Source organism: Catharus ustulatus, chromosome Z (assembly GCF_009819885.2).
Source record: "Catharus ustulatus isolate bCatUst1 chromosome Z, bCatUst1.pri.v2, whole genome shotgun sequence".
NCBI classification, from domain to species: Eukaryota; Metazoa; Chordata; class Aves; order Passeriformes; family Turdidae; genus Catharus; species Catharus ustulatus.
Window position 1 is genome coordinate 44,178,886 of NC_046262.2, and position 27,446 is coordinate 44,206,331.

The 27,446-nt window shown below is 39.0% G+C and overlaps 1 protein-coding gene across 1 annotated transcript in view; it reads right to left on the minus strand.

Moving 5' to 3' along the window:
- Positions 1–27,446, minus strand: part of ROR2 (receptor tyrosine kinase like orphan receptor 2) — a 152,309-nt gene that overhangs the window by 36,158 nt on the left and 88,705 nt on the right. Inside the window, exons 2-3 of the mRNA XM_033086343.1 lie at positions 11,325–11,402; positions 522–809 (exon numbers count right to left, since the gene is read on the minus strand). Of these exons, the coding sequence (XP_032942234.1) occupies positions 522–809; positions 11,325–11,397 (361 nt within the window). The 5' untranslated portion in view covers positions 11,398–11,402. The remainder of the gene's footprint in view (positions 1–521; positions 810–11,324; positions 11,403–27,446) is intronic.

A 27,446-nucleotide genomic window follows, 5' to 3' on the forward strand; every position in this document is an offset into this window, starting at 1 on the left:
ATTGGAAGTCTCCAAAATGCAATATAAGCACTTCTTGAAAGGTGTGGTGTAGCTTCAAAAGTGAAAGGACAGAACTTGAGGCCACACTTCACACAGCAGTACAGAAATTATATTCACAGGGATGGGCCCAGAACTATGAACATCACACAGAAAATCATCTCTCATTCTTCTCATCAGTTTTTTTTTTTTTTTCCAAGACTGACTTCAGCAGCAGAGTGAAAACTCGAGGCAATGAAATGTTACCTTTTTGTACTTTTTACTGGCACATCTTTAATTCTTTTTCTTCGCTGTGTATTTACAGACCTCTACATCTGTATTTACTTTCTTTTACTACCACTAAAGTGGTATCAAGTTCAACTAAGAAGTACTGTGCTGGGAGAGAGGCCTCAGGCACTCACTTTATTTTCTTTTGTGCTGAGAATTTTTCTTAAAACATCAAATTCATTTCTCATTACACTATGGTTAAAACTAATACCTAGTCTATAAAGCAGTCTGGGTAGTCATAAAAGCCAGGAACTCACCAAGCCTGACAAACAAAACTCCTGTTGCAGTTATTGTCTTCATCCCATTTGAAGCCACACACTGGTAGTATCCTGTGTCTGTGGTGTCCAGATCCTGGATTCTCAGACGTGAGCCATAATCTGTTTTTCTGATGATGATCCGTCTTGGCTCCTGAACCACTGGAGCATCATTTTTTAGCCATCTGACATTTGGAGATGGATTTCCTGCTACCTTGCAGTGGAGGATTGCTGTTTGCCCCTGGACTACAGTGATATTGTTTACTGGTTCCAAGAAGGTCAGGAAATAACCTAAGAGGATAAAAGATCATAAAAGATCAAGTTTTACTTGGGTTGAGGTAAAAGCCTGCTCAAAGGTACTTTTCTAAGAGAGAACGTCAGAAACAATTTCAGTTTTCTTTCAAGCTCAAAAAAATGCAGTTCACTGTCCTAAGAGTGCAATAGCATCCCCCTCCAATTTGTGTTTCATTGCTGACTTCATGTCTGTGTGCAGGTAGGTATGCAGATTCGAAGGTCAATCATGAATTGATATTATTACACTCCTAACTGCCTATTTGGACACCTATTTTAAAGGAGTAGTGACTTTTTCTACATTTGACATGTCAAAATATCCTAACATACATCTAGTGCTGTTCTGTTCTAACAGAAAAATACACCCTTGTTTCATAAAAAAATAATCTCAGTTGTAACCATGTTGGGATATCATTGTGATTTTACCACATAATCTTCTTCCTTGACCACAGATTTGTCTCAAAAAGAACTACAACTGGAAAAGTTACTTTTAGATATTAATTTTACTTGTTAGTTACTCAACAAAATCTTAAAATTAAACTGATTTGGACAGGCGAATATTATAGTAAGTTTTAAACATGGTATGTCTCACATTCAATTTAAAGAAATAATGTCCCAATTGCAAAAGTAATCTGTGATGCAGAGAAAACTCATAAGATGATTATAGACTGCCAGTTTTTACATTAAGTCAAAATATATGGTAAAGGAAATTTCTGTATGGATATCGTGTAACAAAATTTTGTAGTTATTTTGTAAGTGAAAACTAAAAGCCCTAATTAGTGGTTTCTTGAAAGCAAAGGGCTTGTCAAGAAGGTTGTATTGGTGATCTCTAGGGATTACAAAAAAAGAAAGACTTGATGGAAGAACACTGTCAAAACAACAAAATAAAATCTTTTGTAGGTTATTATTTATAAATTTAATTTGGTGTTAGGAGTCCTGCAACTGATAGACTGAAAGTTTGACAACATGTACTTCCACTGAAACAATAATGTTGTTATATTACCTTACAAAACAGGTAATGCTCATATGTTTGTTCCAGTGAATTTAGCCCTCCTAGACATAAAGCATCAGGAATGCAGATTATATTCTATTTTTATGGTAGTTGGATCCAAATATCAAATAACTTTGATGGATGCCCACATGCGGACATTTCCCATCAGTCAGATTATTTTGCAGTTTTTAAATTAAGAAATAGCATATTACTGTACACGAATCCAACACCAGTGAAGAGATGGTCTACATTGGCAATCTAATTGCTGAAATACCTTAAGAAAATTGATGCCGTGCTTTGATTTATATTTGATAGGACCACGAAAATCAGTTCCTCTATAATAGCTAAGTATAGCATTGGAGAAGGAAGCAGTAGAAACATCTGAATATAATAAATGCACAAAGCCAGATATTGCTGGAAAAGTGGGTTTTCCTGTGTATTGCATTGTTCTCTACCACTGGCCTTTCAAAAGAAAACCTGTTATAACGAATAATATGAAAATACAATGGAGGCAAGTGTGAATTTAGTTTGTCACTAAATAGAAAATTAAATAAATATAAGTATATAAAATCCGCACATAATATTGAAAACCTCTAGGAAAAATATTTTATCCATTTTTGTCATAAAATAATAAATTATTGTTTATGTAATTTTATATTACTTGTTCTTATTTTTAATTTTAAATCTTTAGCAAACTTCAAAACATTCTGACAGAACACAAACAATACCTATTTTCTAATACAGTAATTTCACAACCATAAGGCGCACTGGACTATAAGGCGCACCCCCCTGTAGTCAGTGAATTTTGCAACTTTGTAGATCATATAAGGCACACTGGACTATAAGGCGCACTTTTTTTTGCAGCGAGGAGCCACGAGGCGCGCAACAAAGTAGTGAATTAATAACAGATTCGCACCATCGCAGGTTTACTGTCGTGCTCAATTTGCAAACATTTTTCACAGAATGGTGTAGCCTTTAAATGCAGTCCCAGGCGCCCTCCCCATGCCGTGAGCCTCAGCACTCCTGCCTGCCTGTGGCACTGACCGGTAAGGCGGGGCTCAGGGTGGTCGCAGCTCGCGGCGGTCCAGGGTGGCTCAGGTCTGCCTGTGGTGTGGGTTGGCTCAGGGTGGCCGCGACTTGCGGCTTCTGTGGCTGTCCGCTCCCCCCTTCCCCACATAGCTTGCACCGGGCCAGTGGCGGCGTTTTCCTCTCTCCCCCTGCGGCAGTTGTCGGCGCCGCTCCACTCTCTCCCGGCGTGGCTCGTACGGGGCCGGCACGGCGCCACTCTCCACCCGCACGGCACGCACGGGGCCGGGGCAGTGCCGCTCCGCTTTCTACCCACGCAGCACACACGGGGTTGGCACGGCGCCGCTCCGCTCTCTCCCTGCGTGGCTCGTACAGGACCAGCGCTGCCTGCCTCTGGAACCGGCGCTGCCTCCTTCTTTCCCTGCACCATGTCCAGGGCCAGCGCCGCCTCCCTCTCTCCCCGCATGGAGGCCGGGGCTGGCGCTGGTTCCGTCCCTCCCCACACGGCTCCTGCTGGCCATGGCCACCTGCTCCCACCCCATCCCTCACGACTCAGTACTCCCACGGCACCGCCCCTCCATTGCAGCTCACACTTCCAGGGTAGTAAATGCTGCAAGTTTGTACATCATATAAGGCGCACCGGACTATAAAGTGCACTTCCGGGATCGGGGAAAAATTTTAGTCAAAAGGGTGTACCTTATAGTCGTGAAATTACTGTAACTTATATAAACAGGAGAAAAAGTACATATATTAATGCTTTCAGCAATGTCACGTCATGACAATGTAATTTGTTATGGTTTCCACTTACATTTCATAGTTGAAAAAATAGAAATACTATGATGACATTGTGGCAGGGAAAACAAAACCAGTAAATTTACTTCTTGATGTAGTCAGCTGAAGCCATTGATTAAAACTCCTATTTAAGCCAACATTTCACATGCATAAGCATTTCTAGCAGCATGAAAGAAAGCATGACCAGTCCTACCACAAGTTAGAAAGGGATTTTCTTTGGTTATTTCACTCAGAGCTTGTTATTTAGAGACTTATTTCCCCACTTTCTTATAATCTGTCTGTAGTTTATTCTCAGGAGCGCCGCTGAGAAACAGGGCTGCATCCATAGGGGCATTACCTAGCAGAGACAGAGACACCAAAACCCTTATCTACTCAGTGACTATCAGGCCACGCCCAGAGTATTATGTCCAGTTCTGATCCCCAAAATTCAAAAATAACACAGAAAGACAGGAGAGGAATCAAAAGAGGGCTACCAGTATCATCAAAGGGCTAGACAATCTGTCCTGTGAGGAAAGACTTGAAGGAGTTAAGTCTCTTCTCCCTGGAGAAGAGAACAGCCAGGGGGACATCACCACAGTTTTTCAGTACCTAAAAGTCATCTACAAAACATTGGAGACACTCATCACAAGTTGCTACATGGAGAAGACTAAAGGGCAATATGTGTAAGGAAATGTTTCATTTCAATAGAATAAACACATTTTTTTGCAGTGAGAACAGCCATTCATTGGAAAATGAACTCCTAGAGATGAGGCAAGGTTCTCATCACTGGAGGTTTTCAAGATATGATTGGACAAAGTACTAGCTCGCTTTGTGTTTTTGCCCAGAAAAGTTGGATTGGATGATCTTTTGAGGTGCCTCTCAGGCTGGAATGTTCTGTAGTTCTGTGGGTCTATGATTCAGGCCGAATCTGCTCATACGAGGAAGGCAAAATAGACTATTTTAAGACCTTTTTTGAGAATAAGCTCTGGGCCTCTTCCAGCACAGAGTCAGCACAGAGGTACATTCGTCTGGCTCAGAGGTGCTTCTGATGCCCAAGAAATGAATGAAGCAGAGAAGATCTGTCTAAAAGGTGAGGCCAATTCCAGCCTGTACAAGACAATAGACAGGAATTGTGGTTTGTCTGGCTCTTTAATACAGTTTTTGCTCTTCACATGCAAATACATGAAAGGGCTGCATTGTTCTTGTGCCACTGGTCAGTTTATACCTTGCTCAAACCTTTATCACTCTTTCACTTTTGCTGATTATAAAATCAGCAGGGTGGAGTCTTCTTTTTGGGATAGTCATGGATATTACATTCAAATGCATTTGGATGAAAACAGATAGTAAGTTTAGTCATTAAGACTTATTAACTCAGGATTAAATCCATCTTAGGACTTCCTGTTTTACTAATTAAAACAGAGCTACTATAGGAAGTATCTGTTAAGCCATCCAAAATATTTTACGTGAATCTGTGAATTTGATCCTAATAATAACTAGAACAAAACTGTTACCATGAAAAGCAATGCCAAGGATTTATGGGTTAATTCAGACCCAGTGCAATTAGATAAACTTTGCCTGAAGTCAGCATCACTACATCTGTTTCCTGCAGGTCAGAATTCAGCTTTAGTTCATCATTACTCTTGCCAATTTTACCGCAGTATTTTCTGCAGTGTTTTATATTACCTTTTTATTGCAAACCAAGTAATAAATATTTTAACCTAATGAACTTTGAAGCATTTGTGTTTTCCAGAGCTCTCCAGAGCAGCCTAAGAGCTCAGGGCCTATTCTCTGCCTCTGTCCACCCTGAACTGCACACTCTCTGCTGGTTTCATTTCCTCTTTGAAAAACATTGTTTATGTACTCACTGATTCTGAAGTATTTGTATGACAGAGCGGGCAGCCATTTGTTGAGCCTGCTCTGTTATTTGGTGTCCACTTTAGATAACCCATAATTGCAATTCTTTCAAACAAAGTGGAAAATTTAACCAACCATGTTCTAAAGAATGTTTTCTTCATTTAATTTCTGTGGTGATAATCACCAGTTACTTTTTTGGTAATGTACGTTACACCACAAACACAGTGTAGATGCCAGTTTGATGGAATGCTTTGGGGAAAAAACACAAATTTTCCCAGGATAAATTAGGACCTCGACAATGTGCAAAGCAATTTTTTTTCCCAGTGTAGTTCTCCTTCTGTCATAGTAAATCATAATTTGGACAGGTACAAAGGAAAAAGAAATGTGAAAATGCCAGAACTTATATTTAATTTGTGTCCTGTATTTAGTGTTAAGCATAAGTCAAACAGAATTTTTTAAAACTCAAACAGAATCTGTTTTAATACTGACATAATTTTGAAACAGAGAACAAATACTGTCTATAAAATAGTTTGTGCCTGTTACATATTGCCAATGTAATAACAATGTTATGTAAAATGTAATTGCAAATGTCTTACTGTAAATGTCATATTATAAAGAATTGTATTTTATTGGGGAGATGGATAACAAATAGATGATTTTTTTTAAATACTAGTATAATGTCCAGAAATTTCCTGTGTTGTGAAATTAATATTGTTATATATAGGTTTTTATACTCTGGCTTGTTTCCAAGGGTCATTGAAATGAAGGAAAATGTTTCCTCTGCCTTCAGTGATCTTTGGCATGGTTCAACTATGTCAAAAGGAAAATCTATATGGTTGATATTTCTGCATTTGCTGCAGGTAACAATGCTGTAAATTAGATTTCTCTTTCACTATGGTTTCTACAACCAATACTAGTATTTATTTTGCTTGAACAGATTAAAAACTGTTCTGTCAAGAAGCTATGAGAGGACAATGAAACTTAATCTATATATTATGTTTTGCTATCGTATTCTATGTACAGTATGAATAACATAGCTTAGGGAAATGATTGACATGGATTCCAGCAAACCTCTTTCATACTTGGAAAGCCTTTGTTAGGTTGCCAGTACTTCTTTTTTCTTTTAACTGGAATAATTTTGATATAAATATATCAAACAGAATCCCACAGCAAATCAACATTAAGATGACATGTCTATTATTCATGTTTTGGCAAGAATATAAAAATAAGTTTTTCCAGTGTGTGTCAAATCATTGTCAAGATATGCACAAGAATAGATACTAAACTAAAAACCTAAAGGGTGCAACTAATACTAAGACCTCACATGCATATCATATTTCTTAGTCTTAGTTACATTATTCTGGCACTTACATGTCCAATTTATTGGCTCAAACCATATGTGTTATTCTTGGCATAAACACAATATAAAATGATTGCTCTGCTTTTGTTATTTTTAGATCTTAGCTGTGATTTTTAAGTTCATTCTAAAAAAATATTTTAAACCTCCTTAGTTTACTTCAGAACATGTAAATTCTGGTTTAATTGTTTTCAATTCAAGTTTTAATTTCTGTTCGTTTTTTATTGCTTTTACTCTTCTTTTTCTATGTGATTTTAAAAATAATTTTACATTCATAATTTTAAAACAAGCTTCAATATTTCAACCATGAATAGTACTTAGTAAATTTTCTTTTAAACTCTTTTTATCTTTGAACTTCCAAATAATGTATGAATATTGAAATCTCATGAGATGGGATGATACCATCACCCTTCCCTTCCAAAACCAGAAAGTAGAGCAAGGGGAGTCTAAGTGATTTGACAATTTACACGTGGACTAAATGTGAGTGTCTATCATACTACACTGAGATTCACATCTTTCTGTATCCCTGAGATAATGATGCTCTGAGATAATCATCCACTTAGGCTCCTCTCCAAGTTGATTTTTGAGAAAAAGAAAGGAAAAGTGAATTAATAAATTGCTAGACACCTGAAGATACAGTAGTCTTTTCAGACCAAGTAGTAACAGTTGCATATATGTTTTATCGCTTGCTAGAATACCCATTTTTCTGTAAGACACATATATTTATTTAAAGAACTTTATGCAACAGCCAAAAAACCCATAAAGCCATCAGTTTGGTATTATAGAACACATCACAGCTTACAAGATTCTCAGCCTGAGATACTCAGAATTTAAAATCAGCTGTTTTTTAAAAAGGGAAAATACCTTTTTTTTGAATTACAGCATAAATTTAGACCATTTTCAGATACATAGAATAAAAAAATCTGATGCTTAAAACCCCTATGCAAATATGTACATTGTGACTGGTGTAAAAAGCAATGTGGGATTTTTTTCCCTAAAGCTATCTAGTTTTTGCTTTTTTTAATGCCTTCCCAGATTTTTTGAATTTTTTTTCTTCAAATAATTTTGTTTCCTTAGGCATAAATAAAAGAGCATGATATTTCTCACCACAGCTCTTTCAAATGGCAAATTTCTGCTCTGGCATTTTAGACTAATATAAACTTATATACAACACAAAAGGGTTTTGAGTAAGTAAACTAATTATATTTCCACCATAAGCAAAGCCATATTTTCCCACAATAAGACATAATTTTTCACTTAGGATGCATACTCTAGCTTATGGAATGCTGAGGAAGATCCCATTGTTCCAAAATTTACTGTATCATGAACACAGTACTAAGTATAAAGTGTTCATAAAATTGACAGGTAAAAAACAATATCCAAGAGATGCAGAGTTTCCTAGGTTTATAAAAGAGCTGAAGACTAATAACAGAAAATGCATGTGAAAGTTGCTGAAATTCAAACAATGTCTTTCTAGAGGTCTTTCTATAGCAATATTGCTGTAAATCCATGAGTTTAGGGAACATGAATGACACTATAATATCTTGGTAGGTGGTGAGAGTTCAGTATGAAGTGACTCCTTCCACAAGTAAATTCGAACTCCAAATAAACTGAGAAACATCATCCTAGTACAGAGGGTAGATTGAAGCTCAAGATTCATGATTTCTTGCACAGAACATTTTCCTAAATAAAAAGCAGTCTCCTCAATTTTTCACGCTCTACTTTATTTAATCCCAATATGTAGATGAGTGATTTATAGTTTATTTGAGTCAGCTTAGAAAATGGAAAGGATGTTGGCAGGTCTCCTAAAATACACATGAGTAGTTAAGGAAACAACACTATTATAAACTGCCACATAATATTTCCAGATGAAATGATACCTCTACAGCCTAACTTAATCCGATTTGCATCTTATCCTTCATTCTATTTTTTTATCTCGGTGTACAAAAATCCATCCAGAAACATGTCAAATAAGTTGATTTGGTTCACATTCTCTTGAAACGTCCTTAGGAACAAGGAATGAACAACTACCAATCCAGGAATGAAGTAGAACTAGCCTTGGAACACTGTCACAATGTGCACAGTGTCCTCTCCTCTGAAATCAGTGGGTTTTTAGACCCAGTGAGAGTATGTTAAAGCATTTGTGCAAAAGAGAAAGACACCAAGCAAGGCTTACTTGAAAGTAAGATTGGGGAAGCAATCATCTTTGCAAAGACTGACTGGACTGAGAGGAGAATTGTGCTTGAATGTTTTATTTTTATTCCAAAGCAGACGCAAGTTCTTCTACAGCAATAGCTCACTACTCTGCACTGGTTTTCAGTAAAACGTTGCTCAGAGACAGTGCATTTTAGTCACTCAGGTGCTCATTTAAAGGAAACAAGGGAAAATAAATTCTCCTCAAAGGCCTAGCCAAACTATTGTCCCTTCTCCTCAACCATGAGAAGGCTAGCTTCACTTGTAGGAAGAGACTTGCAATGTTTTTGTAAATGTACATTATTAATAATACCTTACTTAAACTAGTTTTGCCTTTGGGGACAGAATCATTTCTCAGGACTTCTGGAAGATTCTAGAGAAGAGGATGACTGATACACTTGGTACTTCTAAAGTGTGTTTTAATTTGGGTGTTAATAAAGTAATTTAAAAAATTGAAGGTTACAAGCAAATCAGATTAAGTAAAGATTTCAGAAGGAAGAAGGTTGACGTGATGGGAGGGCTGAAGAACTGTTTCTAATGGTCTCAACAGTATGCCCAAACTTTGAAGTAGAACTGTCCAGCAGTTTTTTGTAACAAAACCTGATACCTTACTATGACACAGAAATGTGTGGGCTAACATTCCAACTAATTTAGCTTGTATAGAGAATTTTGTACCCCAATTAAAAAAAAAAATAAAATAGGAGCAAAATGAGGCCATTTCCAAACCAGGTGTACTGGAAACTAACTGATTCTATACCAGTGAATAATTTATAAACATGGGGTTCTTTTTTCTTCCTTTTGCTTTTTTTCTGAAGGACATATACAATTCTTATGGTGTAGAAATATGTGAGATGTGATTAATTACTTCCTCAGACAGGTATTCCCTGTGGTTCTGCAAAAGAAGGAAATAACTGGAACTCCTTTTTCAGCAAGAATTTAACCAAGCATTGTCACATGAAAAAAAAAAAAACAAAAAAAAAAAAAAAAAAACCCTCTTTTTTGTCCGTAGTCTTAAAAGCTCAGACATAACAATAGAGAAGTGGGACCAACTTGAAAGGCAAACAAGCCTATCAGATGCAGTTAAAAATTAAACATGGTCCATTTTAATTGAAAGTAGTATGTACTTCACTGTGAATAGAACAACTGGTATTAATACAGTGCTATTGACAGGAATGTCTACTACTAAAATTTATTGCCAGAATAGATGGCAAATTCTGAGCTTCTAAAATATTTCAGTAGTTTCAGAAAGTGGCAAAGAGTTGAGAAATTGAGTATATCAGGTCTTCTTTCCAAATAGGAGGGACTTAGTCCCACACTGATAATCAGTAGAAGGTGATTACATATATGTAAAACACATATTTTATAATGACTTATGGACAAAATTTAAAGGATGATTCCATAAAAACCTTCCTAATATGTACAGGTAGGGTAAGAAATCTAACTAGCATTCAGGAGAACAGCAAGGATCCAATGCCATCAGGTATCTATGAGAAGAGGGACCACAGTCCAACGTACCCTCAAAATTCATATTCCTCTGAAAGATAAACTACAAGAACATCTGGCCCATACCACAGAGCTCCACAGACTTTAACTTGTGCTCATTAATGCAGCTGACATTATCATCTGACACTTTTCCTTAGCATAAGAGCTGCCATTACTACAGCAACGCATCCATGAAAAGATAAATTCAGTATACAATTGAGAAAATAAGGTTCTTCAGGTAGAATACAGAAAACGTCCTGCTTTAGAAAGTTGCACCAAATTGCAATTGAAAGTACAATTTGAGTAAACATGTACATCTTCAGATCCAAGAATAGCATTTGGATCTATAGTTTTAAGCGGTAAAGTGTCATAAAATTAATGTTAACTAATAAATAACTAAAAATTCCGACACTACAGTCAGTTTAAAAAACCAAAGCAATAATGCTCAGAGCTCAGATTTAATTACCTCAAACTAAAGACACCAATACTTAACATTTGCTTACAGATGCTAGGTGTGGCACTGTACAAAATTAAATCAACTTTATGGCAACAATGTGAAATAAAATATGTAGGAAGGTAATAATAGCACTCTATATTTGGATCAAACATCTAACCCCTCCATGCAGTGAGACTCAGTGTGCTTCAAAATTAATTTTTATGGACTCCTTTACCCTTTCTATACCCTGCTTGGAACCAGAAGTGTTGATTCACAAAAGGAAGGTTGCCTTCCTTACAAACTTGTATTGACAAACATGGGGAAGATTCCATAACAGGATTTTGCTGGTTCTTTCTGAAGAATGTTTGTATTTTAACAGAGTGATGAAATTACAATTCATTTTACCTTTAGGTGTCGGAATTGGTCTCTCAAGTCCATCTGCATAACCTAAGGGGTCATTTGAATCTGGAATTTCCATCTCACCTACAAAGAAAAAAAGATTTTGTTGAATTGAGGTGGTGACCTAATCTTTCTGCTACACAACATTTTAACAGTGAGTTCAGCAAACTCTCTCAGTCAATATTCTGTCTCCAGAGTAGCACATGCAAAATACAGCACACACGAAACACATATCAACAAGGTCAGGATTTATCCATTGCAGATTAGAAAACACTGCAATAACTACTTTGTGGATACTTGGTGTTTGGCAAAATAAAAAGCACCAAAACTACATTCCAGTTTTTAGCAGATTCAAATTCACACATTCAAACATTTCCTGTAAGCAATGCTGGCGTAGCAAATTAAGCAGTACCTGAGCTTTACTGACAGTCTCAGTTACAAAATGATATAAACTTGCTTTTAAATTTCCATTATGGTAATTCAAATTCTATCTCCAGAGATCAGACTGATCATGCCTACCAACTTTCTTATCCTATGCTCAAGCCATCCCTAAAAGATAACTTTAGAAATGAAACTATAATAACTGTTTTCCAAGGATTTCAAAATGTGAGGAAATGGATAGAAGTCTTCTGTATGTAATTCTTTTTTTGTGTCTAATATAGCAGTACAAGCTAGCACAGTTCTGACAGCAGAACCTTGAATTTCCTTCGCATTTTTCAGGTCTTGCAAAACTCCAACCACAAATCAGAAGCTGACCTGTTTGCTCTCCCTTTTAAAAAATTAGGTAAGGATCAGATCTGAACTTTTAACTCAGATAAGGGTATAGATGTGCTTTAACTAAAACAGCTTCTAAAATGACACCTCCTATTTATTTTATATTTTCTAATTTATATTCAGTCATCCAAATTCCTTACATCCTTAGCATATCACCAAGATATGTAAAATCTTCATCAAGGTCTAAAGTAAAGACCTGGGATTTACAGTAATTTCACGAATACAAGCCGCACCAATTTGACCAAAATTTTGGTGGAAACCCGGAAGTGCGGCTAATATTCCGGGGCGGCTAATCTATTAACAAAATTCTAAAAGCTGCCAACACGGAAGTGAGAGCCCGCGGCAGCCCCAAGCCAAGCTGGAGCCCGGCCGGCCCCGGCTGAGGTGGGAAAGCCTGGCAGAGGCGGGGCCAGCAGTGTGGGGGCGGGCGGCAGAGCCTGAGCCAGCAGGGCGGGGCAGGGAGGGCGGCAGAGCCTGAGCCAGCATGGCGGGGGAGCCCGGGAGAACTGGGGCTAGCAGTGCAGGGGAGCATGGCAGAAGCAGGAAGGCCGGCGGGTGGGGCTGCCTGGCAGCGGGGGAAGCCCAGCAGAATCGGGGCCAGCAGCGTGGGGGAGCCCGGCGGTGCGGGGGCCTGCAGTGCCGGCCAGGGCGAGGAAACGTGGCGGCGGTGCAGACGGGAGGGGGCGACCGGCGAGCCCGGCGGCGGCGGCGGCAGCCCTGCCGGCGGGGCGAGCGAAAGCGCCGCTCGGCGAGCGAAAGCGCCGCCGCTCGCCGCGAAAGCGCCGCCCGCCGCTCGCCGCGAAAGTGCCGCCGCTCCCCGCGAAAGCGCCGCCGCTCGCCGCGAAAGCGCCGCCCGCCGCTCGCCGCGAAAGCGCCGCCGCTCGCCGCGAAAGCGCCGCCGCTCGTCGCGAAAGCGCCGCGGGGCGGGGCGGGCGCGGCGCTCGCGAGGCGCGGCGCTCGCGAGGCGCGGCGCAGGGCGAGTGAAAGCGGCAGCGGGGCGAGCGAAAGCGGCAGCGGGGCGGGCGGCGAGCCCGGCGGCGGCAGCCCTGCCAGCTGGGCGAGCGAACGCGGCAGCGGGGCGGTGCTGACGGGAGAGGGGGGCCAGCGAGCCCGGCGGCGGCGGCAGCACCACCCGGCCAGCCCCGCCGAGCCGTGGCGCTGAGCTGGGCCACCCGGCCCCGTCGGCAAACATGAGCGGGCCGAGCCTTCCTGGCCCCGCCCCGAGCCAGTAAAGCCCGCTATGCCGCGATCCTGTTACTAATTGGCCAATTTGTGAAAGCTGCGCACGGATTCTCGCGACGAACGAAAGTGCGGCTAATATTCGGGGTGCGGCTTATCTATTGACAAAGACAGCAACATTGTCGAGGCACCGGGGGTGCGGCTTATAATCCGTGCGGCTTGTATTCGTGAAACTACTGTACTATAGATCTGTTGAGGGCATTCATGGTATTGTTTTGGGTGAAACAAAGCTGGACAAAAGACTCTCCCTCTTGCTTTATTCCCCATTATCATTTCTTCAAACTACAATACCACTCTGAATGTAAGTAAAATACAAGTAACTTCATCCCTATCTTATACCATATTATGAAATAAGAAACTAATTGAGATGACTTTTTCATTGTTGTTGTTTATATCTTTCACCCATTATTTGAGAACAGATTCAGCTAACTTGCCTTTAACAGGTAAAACACAGAAATCAGAGACATTTTCCTCAACAGGTTGGGTCTGAAAGTATTTCTTTTGTCATAGTTACTGTCACCTTGTATTTCTTTTGTCATAGTTACTGTCACCTTGTCACTACATCATCTCTCCCTTAATCTCCCATTGCTTGAGGTTCTTTGGCAATAGTACAGATTCCACTTCATATGTGTGCTCATTCTCACAATTAGAGTGCCAGTGAAGGTGGTGTTGTACCCTTGGAAACAGACTCTCAATTTGGAACAGCTAAGGCTTGGGCAGACATCATCTTCTGGCACTCCCAGCACTGGCCAGTGGAAATCATAGACAATATTCCTCTGCAGACTGGAGGAGAAATGGAAAGGGGTGGCCAAGCTGGCTATTGTAACCTTTGCCATTACAAATTCCGACTCTTTGTGTCTTCATACCCCTGCAGGCATGGTACAGACTCAGTGCCTCACTTTTAGCTGTACAGAAGCTTTGCTGATTTGTTTGATTCAGTGTGAAATGGTGCATGCATGACAGGCATATTTTGACAAATTTCAGCAGAGATACATTACACCTTGCTCTTATCAAGGGGCAGTGAGACAAGTTCACCTCTATGCCTTGCTCTCACTTGACCTTTTCTGTGTCACACAAGAGGTATAGAAGGGGCAGGAACATCTACTGGCCTCAAGGAAGACAAATCCAAGATGAGACAGCCAGAGCAGAAAGAAGAGTAGAAAAACCAACCAGTTTTTTAGTCTACAAGTCCTGCTTACATCTTGTTCTGGTGATCATAATCCACCAGCATTCATAGGATGGAACATTATTACAAACTGATTCTTAAGGACACAATTACAGTAATTTCATGAATAAAAGCTGCATCATTTTGACTAACATTTTGCTCCCACACCGGAAATGTGGCTTACACTCAGGAGCAGCTAATATGTGAATAATTTTTTGACGTTTACAACCCCGGAAGTGCCAGCCAGGGTGCCGAGCCGAGTACCTGCCAGTAAAACCCAGGATTTTGCGATTGCTACAAATTGGTTACTGTGTTGCGCGGTGGGTGGGGCCAGTTCAGCGCCGGCAGCGCGGGGTGGGGAGGGAGGCAGGGGAGCTCCCTACTTCAGGCGGGGGAGAGGCAGGGGGCTCTTTGCTGACATCCCCACGGTTCGGGGAGGAGACGGGGGCTCCGTGCTGCCATTCCCACGGCCCGTGGGGTAAGCAGAGGGCTCCTGCCCCCGCCTGCCGCAGCAGGAGCAGGCAGGCTCCACCCCCACCTGCCGCTGCTGCGGCGGGAGCAGGGGTGTTCCTTCCCCTCCTGCCTTTGCCGCTGTGGGAGCAGGGGGGCTCCGTCCCTGCCTGCCACCACGGGCCAGTGCTGGGCCGTGGTGACCGAGCCCAGAGGCGGCGGCCGGCCCCGAGCGACCCCGCTGAGCAGCAGCATCGGGTTGGGCCACCTGGCCATGTCGGCAGCCCCGAGCGGGCCGAGCCTGCACAGCCTGAGTTGAGCCAGTAAACCCCGCCATGCCAAAATTCTGTTACTATTTGGCAACTTTGTTGCACGCGGGTCCTCACTGCGAACAACAGAGCAGCTTATACACAGGTCCGGCTTATTTATCGACAAAGAACGAAGTGTTTGCCAACACCCAGAGATGTGGCTTATAGTCCATGCGGCTTGTATTCGTGAAATTACTGTACTTAACATTCAGCTATCCAGACTCCAGGCTGCCTGAGATCTGAGTGGCACTTTTGGTTTAATATCATTAAAACAACTTTAAAATATATGTTTACATTTCTTCAGTAATCTCATGGGATTCACAACAGAAAAAGACATTACAAGTTCAGATAAATGAGCACAGAAATGTTTTCCTCTCTCATCTCTCCTTTCCAGACCCATATCTCTTAATATTTTAAAGTTTTTCAAAACAAAGGTGGACATTTGCTGTTTTGAAAAAAAATCCAATAATGGTTTTATATAATTCACTCTTGTAATTGATATGCTTCTGTCTGGAAAAAACATTGAACTTCAGATGTGCTTGACCAGAGAACAATTACAAACCATAGATGCCACCTATCATCAAAATCTCCAGAACTAAGCAAAGTCAAAATTAAAATCCTCTGCATACTTTGCAGATCATAAATACAAATCAGACCTGTCACTTAAACCTGCTTTTATGAAAGAAACATGTATATTTTCTGTAATCTGAAAAATTCCACTTGAACCAAATTTATGATAAATTCTAAGCTTTAATCCTAAAGTTTCTCTACCACAACTTAAAACACTAAAAAGTTACCATCAATTTGAAAAATTAAATTTTCAACACTATAAAGACAACCAGCAAGTCGCTATAACAAAATAAAATCTTTTTCTCCTGTACTAAACAGAATTTTAGAATTCTGAAGTCAAGAACTTAAAGGAAGGACCAGTATACTCCTCTTTAATATTATTTTTAGTGCTTTCTGATTTTGCATTAATAACATAGTATGTTTTTCCTGCTAGGAGTGAACCCATGGTGTTTACTTCAGCAGCTAACAATTTTTGTCTTTTTTTTTCCAATTTTCCTCATTAGAGGAAATGCACTCTGATCATGTCCCATCAGCAACTCCCTGCAGTCTTATTGTTGTTTGAAGACGCCTACATGACTATGTTCCTGTCTACCCCTGATTTGTAACTCCCTTTTCTCACTTTGTTTAATCAATATTTTCATAATTACATGTTGCTTTTTTCTCCCTACTTTCAGTAAATTTTTTCTAGAAGAATATTCATGTTGTTCCACTCTCTGAAGGGGAAAAGTAATCCATGCAGTAGTTTAAGGTGACCAACTTTCACTGCCAGTTCTCATCAGTAAAAACCTACAACTAGGAAAAACATAATTGTTCATTAAACTGCTTTTAGATGTCACAAAGATACCAGAGAGTCACATCTTTTTTATATCTATAACAGATAAAGCATCATCATACTAAGAAAAGAGGAAGGCTTGCAAAACACGAAACTGTAAGAACAGCAGCAATACACTCTACAGTTGTTATTAAAAACCGGTAAGAAAAGAAATGCAGTATAATTGAATCTTGCATGTGATCTTACAAACTCACTCTGGCACTGTGTGCTGTTGAGGCTCTCTCACTTCAAAAAGGGTACAGAAGAGTTGAAAGAGTTTCAGAGAAGTGAGAATATTTACTGACTCACAGGTTTTGCACTGCTGCTAGGACTTGTCGCTCTGGGAAGGAGATGCCTTTAGTTCAATGACCCTAAAGCTCTATGGAGTCATGACAGTCTACAGAGTGGATGGACTCTCTTGGTAAAAACGGCAGTGTTAGAAAAAAATAAACAACAATCAATTTCAAAACTCAGAAAAAGTTTTCTCAGAGGAGATGTAATTAGACTAAGTGCAGAGTTCACATGACCTACAGGTGAGACTGGACAAGTCCAATGAACCTGTCTCACAGAAATCCTGTGTGGGTACGGAAGTCCCTGAGTTAAAAATGGCTAGAGGCTGGGTAAACACCCAGGACAGAGTAGTACTACGTTCTTAGATCTCTTCTTACACTTTCACTTCAGCATTTCCTTTTTTGCTGCCATCAGAACCAAGACACAGCATTACCCAGATCTCTCATCTGCTCCTGTATGATTATTCTCACACTTTCCACAAGCATACGTTCTCTCCAGAGGCCTTGAGTGTATCACAGTTTCTGAAGACCCACTTCTTTAATTTACATTTGCAGTGGGAGTGGGAGGCAGAAGAGATCATGGGTGCCCTGTCCTCCTTACGCATTGCATAAGACAAGACTTAACAGAGACCAGACAAGACTTAACAGAGCCAGAATTCACCCTGAATGCCAATGGCCAGTATGGGACAATGTATGTGCCAGATGTACGACATGCCAGATACTAAGGAATACATTATTAATCCTCTTTTCAGGGAACACACAAGTAAAATGAAGATACTGTAAACACTAACTCTTTTAAACTACTCACCCACACAAAAATGATTTCTTAACTTTTCAAGGCAGTAAAGTAAGCCATTTCAATTTATGGAAAATCCCACTCCAAAAGAAAATACATATTTAAAATAAATATAAAAATCTATATTTCTGATGTAAAAAATGCATTACTTTCCTTTGATTTACAAAGCAGGCTGTAGCAAGGGGACTGGTGACACAGAAAATTCTTTTCCCACTTGTATGTAAATAATTGCTGCTTATTTTTTAATTTCACTTCTTCTGAAAATATGGGGACTTTCTTACTGATAAGATCCAGCACAGGTAGGCCCACTGCTTGACAATGACAAAATATGGAAGCAAATATCCAGTGTTACTGAGTCAGGAAAGCTCTTTTACACTTTTGAAAACTAAGTTACCCAGCTGATCACAGTATCAACTCATAGGGCATACACCTCTCATCATAAAAGAGCTGAATTTTTTCTTCTGAAATAGTTATGATTTCGCAGATCACTCATTACTTGAGAGGTAAGTGCAATAAACAGATTCCAAAATGCTCATGGCCATAAGCAGACATCAAAACAACACATTAATCTTCATCAAAAAGCCGGTCACAAGGACGGGGTTACCATAATTGATACCAGGAACAAACCAAGGCCTCAGCCTCACACAGAAAAACAGTATTCAAGTATTTTCAACCAGAGTGAGCCTGATTGATTTAAAGCACTTAAGGGCTGGCTGATGCAATACCATGCAATGTTACTGTCTTTCATTATTCACAGAGCACAGATGAGATCTTAAAAGATGAGAAATTGCACAAACATTTCCTATTATTTATTAAAAAGGGTAAAAAAAGGAGTGTCAGAGAATTATAGGGCTATCAGTTTAACTTCAATTCCTGGAAAAATAATGGAACAAAGAAGTTATTTTTAAGCATTTACGATAAAGCAGAGAGATGAGTAATAACTAAAATAGAAGCCAATGTTGACTTGGCTGACACTGATTAGAATCACACATAAGTCAACAATCACAAGGTACTGCAAACAAGACAGACTTCACATAGAACACATAAAAAGCTGTAATCTTCCCCATTCACTCAAAGCTAGTAAGGCTCTAGACTACTTTCTCCAATTTTCTGTATTCCCATTTCAAGATGGATGAGAGTGAAACTAAAATACAATGACTAGCACCATGTAGACAGTCTACAAAACATGACTATGAAAATCAAAAACATAATGGTTACTACACCTGCTTGGTCTGAAGAAGATTAGCTATGGACTGAGAATGAGTATTATTCAAACACAGAAGTCTAAGTGGATCAAATTTCCAGTGTGGCATATTTGGCAAGTCTAATTCATATTATACTGCAGGTAATAGACAATTCTCCCAGGTGAAACAGGTTTTCATAAGATCTTTTCCAATCTTGTGATTCTATGAATGAACCATCCCTCTGCCATTTAATTTTAAATCCAAAAGCTTACAAATAAATCCTTCAACACTAAAAATTGTACAGCTCTACAATTAGTGGAACTGTAGATTTTTGTTCCAACATTTCTTCCACTCATCAATAATCCTGTTTCTGTAGCTGAAACTATTTTCAGATTTAAACATCAATATGCAACCTTTGCTTCCTGTGGCTGTAACCTTTTACTTGGGCTCTCACTTTCTTCCAATAACATAAAAACTCTCAAACTCTCTCTCTTCAGCCTAATACCTTCTAATATTCTGTTCTTTTCTTCATAAAACTTTGTTGACCTTCTGTCAATTGCTTGCCTCTGGAGCTCCCAAACAAAGGGCCCACTGTACCCTTTGATTCAGCTGCCAATCTGATTACTTTGGCTGGGGGAAGCAGGCTGCTTGGGTTGCTGGATCAGGGTCTTTCATTGAAATTTCTCTTTTCCAACATCTGCAGCCCCTGGCAACCAATTGCAGAGTGGGCTTGGCAGACCTGTAAAGGGTGGTGAATAGGCTACAAAAGATGCAGTTTGCAACATAAAATCAGTGCACCCCTTTCATAGTGATGGCAGATTAGAACCTTCACAGCACACGTTTCTTAACTACTGCAGCTTCACATAAAAATAGCTGAAGGTGGGGCAAATAACCTTCACTTTCTCTTGCTGTTGCTCTACTGAGACAATGGTGAAGTCCACAAAACAGTCACTTCTTAGCTAGCTTGCAAAACATACTCTTCATAGGTTAGCATGTTAACTAATTAAATTGCATACTTTGGCCATCCAAAATTCTTCAAAAATACTTTTGGCTAAATTAATAGTAATAAAAAGTTTTTACCAAGAGACCATTAGAAAGGGAGTAAGTTCTTTTAAGCCTGCTCTGCTATAATATCAAAATAACATTTTAAAAGTATGTTTAAAGTAAAAGCAACACCAGCCTAAAAGTCACAGAACCTTCAGAAAGCTGGTATACAACACAGACAAGAAACCTTTTTTAAAAGCCAGGGTTGAGTTATAAATAATACATTCCCACAATTCATAAGCATTCCTTGTTAAAGCAAACATCTTGTTTCATTAGCATGGATTTTCCCCTCTATAGATTTTTTTTTTCTATTTTACCTAATAGCTATACTGAAATGCTTTCTTTTCAATATGTATGAGGGAAAACATTCTATTGCAAAATGTGGGAACTACACTACAGGAAAAAAAGTAGATACAAGGTTTATGATCTGTAGCAATAAAAAGAGTATCATTATTTGGATGGAAAATATATAAATTTTAAATAAAATTTTAGACATCCATAGACATTAAATCACTTTTATTCTGCACAGTGAAGACTCATTTCTCAAACACATGTTAAGAGAGATTCAAAATTTTGTATTTTGTCACTTAAACGCATAAAGAAGTAATCTACCTATTGCATTAATCTTTGTTGCTGTGAATGTATGTTCACAGATTGATCCAAGACAGACTAGTAGTCTGTTTCAGAACTCTTGTTCAGTGCATGATGAAAATAACACTTTATAAATTTCACAATACCTGCAGGAACTTCTTCATTTAATTAAATAATCTTTATTAACCTACCATCAAACCACTCTAAACACAGCAATAAAGATCAGTTGGTCATCAGCACACACAGAACTATAGGGAAGGAATGATTCTTGATTTTCACACAGAGCTGCAACAAACCCTCAAAACAGAAAGAAGTATACTGAAGATACAGTTTATCTTCTTAGTCATCAGCCAGGCGCCTTAGCAAGTATGATGAAGTCAGTGTGTAAAGAAAGAAATCAGATAAGCCATTTAAAATATTATCAACAGGGGTTCAAATGCAGACTTCAATGAATACCTTGATTTATTTCAACACCTCATACTGTTAAAGCATATTTTACATTAACCACACAGCTGTATTTTCAATTGCATTGTCAATCTTCGTCCTTTCACTGCACAGCTTTCATCATAGAGCTTAGCTATTAAATAACTTAGATTCTTCCTCCTGCAGCTCCTATTTGCCACTTAAAATGAGAGTTCAGAAATGCTAGAGACAAACCAGAGAGAATGGCTTGTTCAGATTTCAGTCAAAGAAGTCTCATTAACAGCTGTCAAAACATTAAAGTGCAACAAGCAGGATACATGGAAAAGTAGACATTCATTTCAAGTCACCATTTTCAGTGTGCAACTAAATTTTGAAGATACTAAATTTTGGATTACAAATTATTCTATTAGTTCATAGCCAAAACACTCTGCTAAAGTTAAAATAAAGTCCAGGTCCTCTTATTTTACAATGCAAAGAGGAGAATATTTGATGGAACACAGCCTACATGATGAAGGAATATCCAAATCCTATTTTCAATTCTTAGTGCTTCCTGCAAAGTTCTGGCCAAGTCACCTTAGGCCAGATTAGAAAATAATTTGTTGCCAAAAGATGCAGACAGATGTCTACCAGGATTTTCAAAAGCATGTGGGCACCTGAATCTCATGTCTGCAGCAAATATCCCTTAATCTTTTTTACCTCAGTTGCCCAGGGGCTGAGAGGGGAAAAGGTTAGCTCCCTTATGTGGTTCCCAGTGCAGCTGCATGAGTGTTTCAGTCAGCACAAAAAAGGGAGCAGCATGGAAGCAAGAAACTAAGACAGAGAAAAGGAGGAAGAGAGTTTTTTGGAAGACTGTTGTGATTCATATCACAACTCACTACAGAATTTGAGTCAAATCTGTGACGAAAGAAACTCCACAGTCTCCCAGAACCCTAGTTTTGCAAGGAAAGTGAAACATAAACCACTACTTGGAAAAAAATTAAAATATTAAAACTGTTCTGAGTGTTTAATAAGTAAGAATTAACTTCATGGCAGTTACAGTGAAAAGTACCTGAGGTTTTTTAAACCACAAATGGATTTCAATATAATTTCTAATTTAGCAGAAATGTAGCTAAGTCTACTAGCAACCACAAAAATAGCTTTTCTGTAGAATTTTATGCTAAATAGTGAGAGAAAATACACCAGAGAGCGTATAAAAGCTTTGAATCATAGAAAAAAAACCCCAAAGGAATTACAGACTTCATAACGAATGGTATTTGTTGCTACTGCATTATGTTTTGGAGGAAAAAAAAAATAGTAAACCAATTGTGGGTACATTCCAAAGCTCTTCACCACCTCAGTTGTAAAATCACAGTTTAAACACAATCAGTAGAGGCTCTGAACACACCTGCAGTAGCTCAAAGAACACCAAGCAACATGATAATTATCCATGGTATTATTACATGATTGATTCTTTTACTGCTTCTGGCTGTGAAAACAAAATAATCTCAACCAAAAGGTTGAAAATAATCATGATTTATGAGTATAACACTCCATCAACTGGGATAAACAATGATTTTCACAGTGCTCTTTTTTTCTGAAAGAAAAAAAGGAGTAGAATCCAAAAATGCCAGTCTTGTTTGCAGCCTTAGGCTGAAATATTTAACACTTCAGTTCAGGAAAACACCCTGAGTCAGAAAAACACTTGAAAATGGGCTTATTTCTAAGCACCCTCTTAAAAGTTTTCCTATATTTGAAACAAAACAACAATAATAATCTCCCTTAGCCTAAGAGGCAAAATAAAAGTAGCACAGATCACAACCGAGTGTAACAGAACAGAACTTACTACCTATTCTAATAATTATTCTGACTGGGTTGAGCTACTGTCATTAGTGCAAAAGAAAACCTTCCTATGGGTTGTTTAGTTTTCATTCTGTAATTTTATTTCAAAAACAAAAATTGCTGGACCAGTCTTGGATGGTAGAGAGGTCACAGCTAGCCTCTCTCCTCTCTGGAAAATAGTGAGAGTAAATCACCTGTTCATATCAATTAGAGTACTTTTTTGTATTATTTATGGTAAATATTATAAACATCTCCCTGACCAAAAGGATACAGAGAAAACCAAGGAATAATTAACTCTCAAACACTAGGAGCTGGGACTAATTTGAGAAACCTGAACACGTAAGCAGGACATCTGAGTTAACAACACTTTAAGAAACTAAGGCTGGCAAGTGAGCCAATGATGGGGTATTACTCATCCTTCAATAAAATCATTAAATAGATGTTCATGCTCTTTTCTACCACCAGCTATCACAAATAGGTGGACTTGGTCTTTCCTATCACAAAGCATCAATTATTTTTTAAAGACCCAAGTAGACAGAATGCTATACTGACAATCTGAAGCTTTACCTAAGTACTTGGGATTTGTGTGCTCTAAGTCAGAGTAGAATAGAGTTTTACAAATTACACTGCTAAAATTAACAACAGATACTGTGCTCAAAGAAAAGAAGCTGATCACAAGTGAAGTTTACTTCTCCCTATTGCTTTAGATTAAAAAAAAACATAGTTAATTGTTAAATATACCAGATTCAATTGTTAGAGAGGGCAAATGTCTCTTTATCAGAAAGTATTTTGGTTTCTGGATCAAGAGTTCAAAATTCATAATTTCCCACCAGAAGTTCTCCACATAATGAGTAATTAGCCATGGTTTGTACACACAGAAAATATTAACTCCTCTCCTCCAATAAAGCTCTGATGGCCACAGAGTGAGTATAAAGAGAGAAAGTCGATGTGCAGTTGGTGTGGCCAGGTAGGTCACAACTGAGCACTCCCACCACCTTCAACCAGATCAAATATTGTTGTGGCTAAACATTACTGTGTGTGCACTCATGCATGTGCATATGTGAATATTTGCCTCTGTGACTAGAAAAGAGAGGAAAAAGATAAGAAAATGAGCTAGGATGTAATAGAAACTAACACCAATCTGTACTTCAGCCATTGAAAAATGCAAAACAGATTTTCAAATTCGAAGTTTTAAGATATGTTATTCATTTGTTTAGTAGGCTTTTCTACATTTCCCAAAATGGAGTTATTTATTTAAATAACACTAATAGCCAAGTTTAAATAGTATTTATATCTCTTCATTTGAGAGTAGATACCCAAACCCCAGATTAGTTCTGTTGGAAATTTTTGGACAGGTTTTGTCCAGTCTACATTGGAAATATCTTCTTCCTACTGCAAGTGTTTGACTTCTTGGATTACAACTGAATGCATACGCTGAAGTCATATTAGTTGTCTGCTTTGAAAGAAATTCCCATTTCTCTTCCTACTTTTGTTTAAAGTATTTTTTGTTCTTTTGGGGGGGGGGGGGGACGGTGGCGGGGAAGCTCAGATGCTTATGTGGACCATGATATAGTTCCTCTTTGTTATTTAATTAATAGAGCTAAGCAACAGTCTTCTGGACAAAAAAAGATGGCATATTATTTGCCTATGTTCTTCTCAAGAAAAGTAAAACAAGAGTAGAGCTCCGAGGTGAAAAACACTGTGTTCAGAATGCTTCTGGATGTGGATACACTCTATTTTCAGTGAGTGGACAGTGAAAGAACTAAATGAAAACTTGGTCAGAGTCACTGACAGTAGCCAACATGGCCATAAGGATGCACAAGAATCCCTTTCTGCTGTGCCTGCCTGAAAGCAAAGCAGGGAACAGCTTCAGTAACACTGCAGTGCAGCCAGCCCAGGTATGCACCCATCAGCAAGCAAGCACAAAGCACATAGCAGTTTCTACCCAACTCATATATTTCCCTATACCAGGAATGGATTTCTTGAGCTCCCACTATCATTATTTATTACCCAGTTTAATAACTGTAACTGGTGACAAGATCAGACTTACCCATTGTATTAGTATTTTGTTTCAGCCACAACATTCAAGGCTGCCACAACGTCATTTTACTGTTCTGCAAGGAACTCTTGGGTACAAGTGCAGTGCACTTTCAAAGTTCTATTTTTTCCATTGAAGAGCTCTGAATCTTATATGCATAAACTCTTAATTTGCAAACTACAATCTTTGCCATGTTTTTGTTATTCTGACAGCAGGACTGACAGGTTTTTGTTCATCACATGGTGGGTCTTGCTTCTATGTCATCCAAAATACTGTGGCTGTAAAACACCTATTTTCACAAGAAGTAATTTCATATTGCAAGGTTAACTCATGGCCCAGTGCTGTGACCTTGAATTCATACTTACGTATTGAACAAAACCTGTCAGGAAGTCACATACAATCACAGCTGAGATTTCCTTAGATTTGTTTTCAGAAATGCACTCGCTTGAAGTGATAGCCTCTTATTTTGAACAAATGCAACAAAAAAGCTCACATGTCTGATCATGCAATCCTGATCATAGATGGGAGTAGAACTAGCTGTGTGGAAGCAGCAGCTGTTACCACTGGAAAATTGGTTGGATCCACTCCTGAAGAGCAAAGCACACAGCAGACAACAGCAAATGCATGTAACAGCCAAATATGATAGTCTTGAATCCTAACGCTTCTGAGCTATGATGCTAACTCTAGCAAAAAGGAAGGGATGCTAGAACTGCAATATATCTGACTGCACAACAATCAAAGCAGCCATTATAATGGAGAGGAACATTAAGAAATTGCATGGTTTTAGGTGCTTGTAGGAATCTGAGAATTTGTTGATAATGAAGCTTCACTGAATGTGTCCCATTTTGTGTGATGTACATGGAAGTGACATTTGCATAGAGAGTACCTACTGTGCTATGTAAAGACAGAAAACTGCTAATCTTAACAGGCAACTTCTTGATGTCAAATGCTCTTATTTATTCTCAATACTGGATATTTTGTCAAATACTAATGGGTTTCCTCTGGTTTAAAAGAAAAGTAGAATCAAATATTTCCATCCTTCCTAGCACATGCAGGAAAAAACACTTTCTCCATGCTATGTGAATTTCCCAGGTCTGGCTGGTACAGAGCCCATCAGATAATTGCCAGCTTGTTCTGCACTCCCACTCAGGTTGTGATCTGTGGTATTTGGCACAGTAGCAGATTCAGTAGAGATGGAGCTGCTACAGATGGAGAGGACATCATTTTGAGCTCACCATGGACAACTGAGGGGCTCAGTCAAGACTGGAAGGAGTCAAGCTGTAGGAATGACAGTGGCATGCCCAGTCAAGCAGGATGGAAGAGAAACTCACAATGGTACAAAACGGTTGGCTGGTAAGATGACTTGAAAACAGAATGCATTTCTTCTCATTCATCCAAGCATTTCGCTGCCCACACAAATCAAAATTAATACAAGGTGAACAGTTGTTTCCTATCAAAAGCATCAGACTCCCTGATATGAAATATGCCCAGTCACCTGAGTTTATCCTGGCAAATGGTCTCAGCAATAGAAACAGTTATCTAATCATTATTACCTGGGGGGCTCAGCTTCATTTGTGGTAAATAACCTTTACATGACAAAAGACTACCTTAAAAATTAGCAACCACTAGCTATCTTTGCAAGCAGACCCAGAGATACCATCATTTAAGTGGTAAGAGTGATCTGTCATGTTACCTAAGACAAGGAAACTTTATTAGATGTGCATCAGTTTAATGAAAACAAAGCTCTTTGTTCTCTAGTATAACCAGGCATCAACTTCTCAGAGCCTACCTTTTAAAAATGTCTGTTATTTACAGCATTCCTCTTTCTTTTGTGTACATCCAGTTTCTCTTCCTCACGCTGTGATTTGTGAGAATATACATCTTCCTATAAAAATTCAACTACAGATAAAATTTTAAATCTTTGTGGAGTACCTGCATTAGGTAGCAGTTGCTGTGTTAACTAGCTGTATGGAAGGTTATATTTTTCCTGGTATATATGCATGTTCTCATTGAGAAAACACTTAGGAAATTTTGTTCAAAGCAGGAAGTGAGATGCTAACCACAACATAACCATTAGCTGTCTACTGTGGCACTGAAGAAAAGCATCTTTGAAAAGTCTGGAGTGGTTATTTGCATATGCTGCACTTTCTGATGGTAGATATGAAATTAAGAACACACTGCAAAAAAGCTCCTGCAGATCCGTTGCTGTGTCCACTACCTACTGCCTCTCAGACTTTCAGCAGACAACTTGAAAGAGACTGGGTGATTTACAGTCCATCTCTATGAGTGTAGATAAGATCTGGTCAAAGATCTAAAACTAAACAAAGAACTCTTGGAATGGATTCTCAAATATTTAAAACTACTGTGACCCAGTAAGCCAAACGATTGATATATTACCCTCGACCTTGTCATTCTTGGCTAGTCTGTTTTGCTCTGCTCTGTCTCTGTATTCTCCTTTGTATATATTAATCTGAAATATCTATATTCTCTCATTTGATAAAGTAAGCACTGTAGAGATAATTGGTTATTAAGCACTCTGCTCAGATACTTGACTGTCCATAGGTATCTCCTGACTATGCAATAAAGCAGAGACTTTTTTTGTCACTATTCAGAAGAAAAATAACATT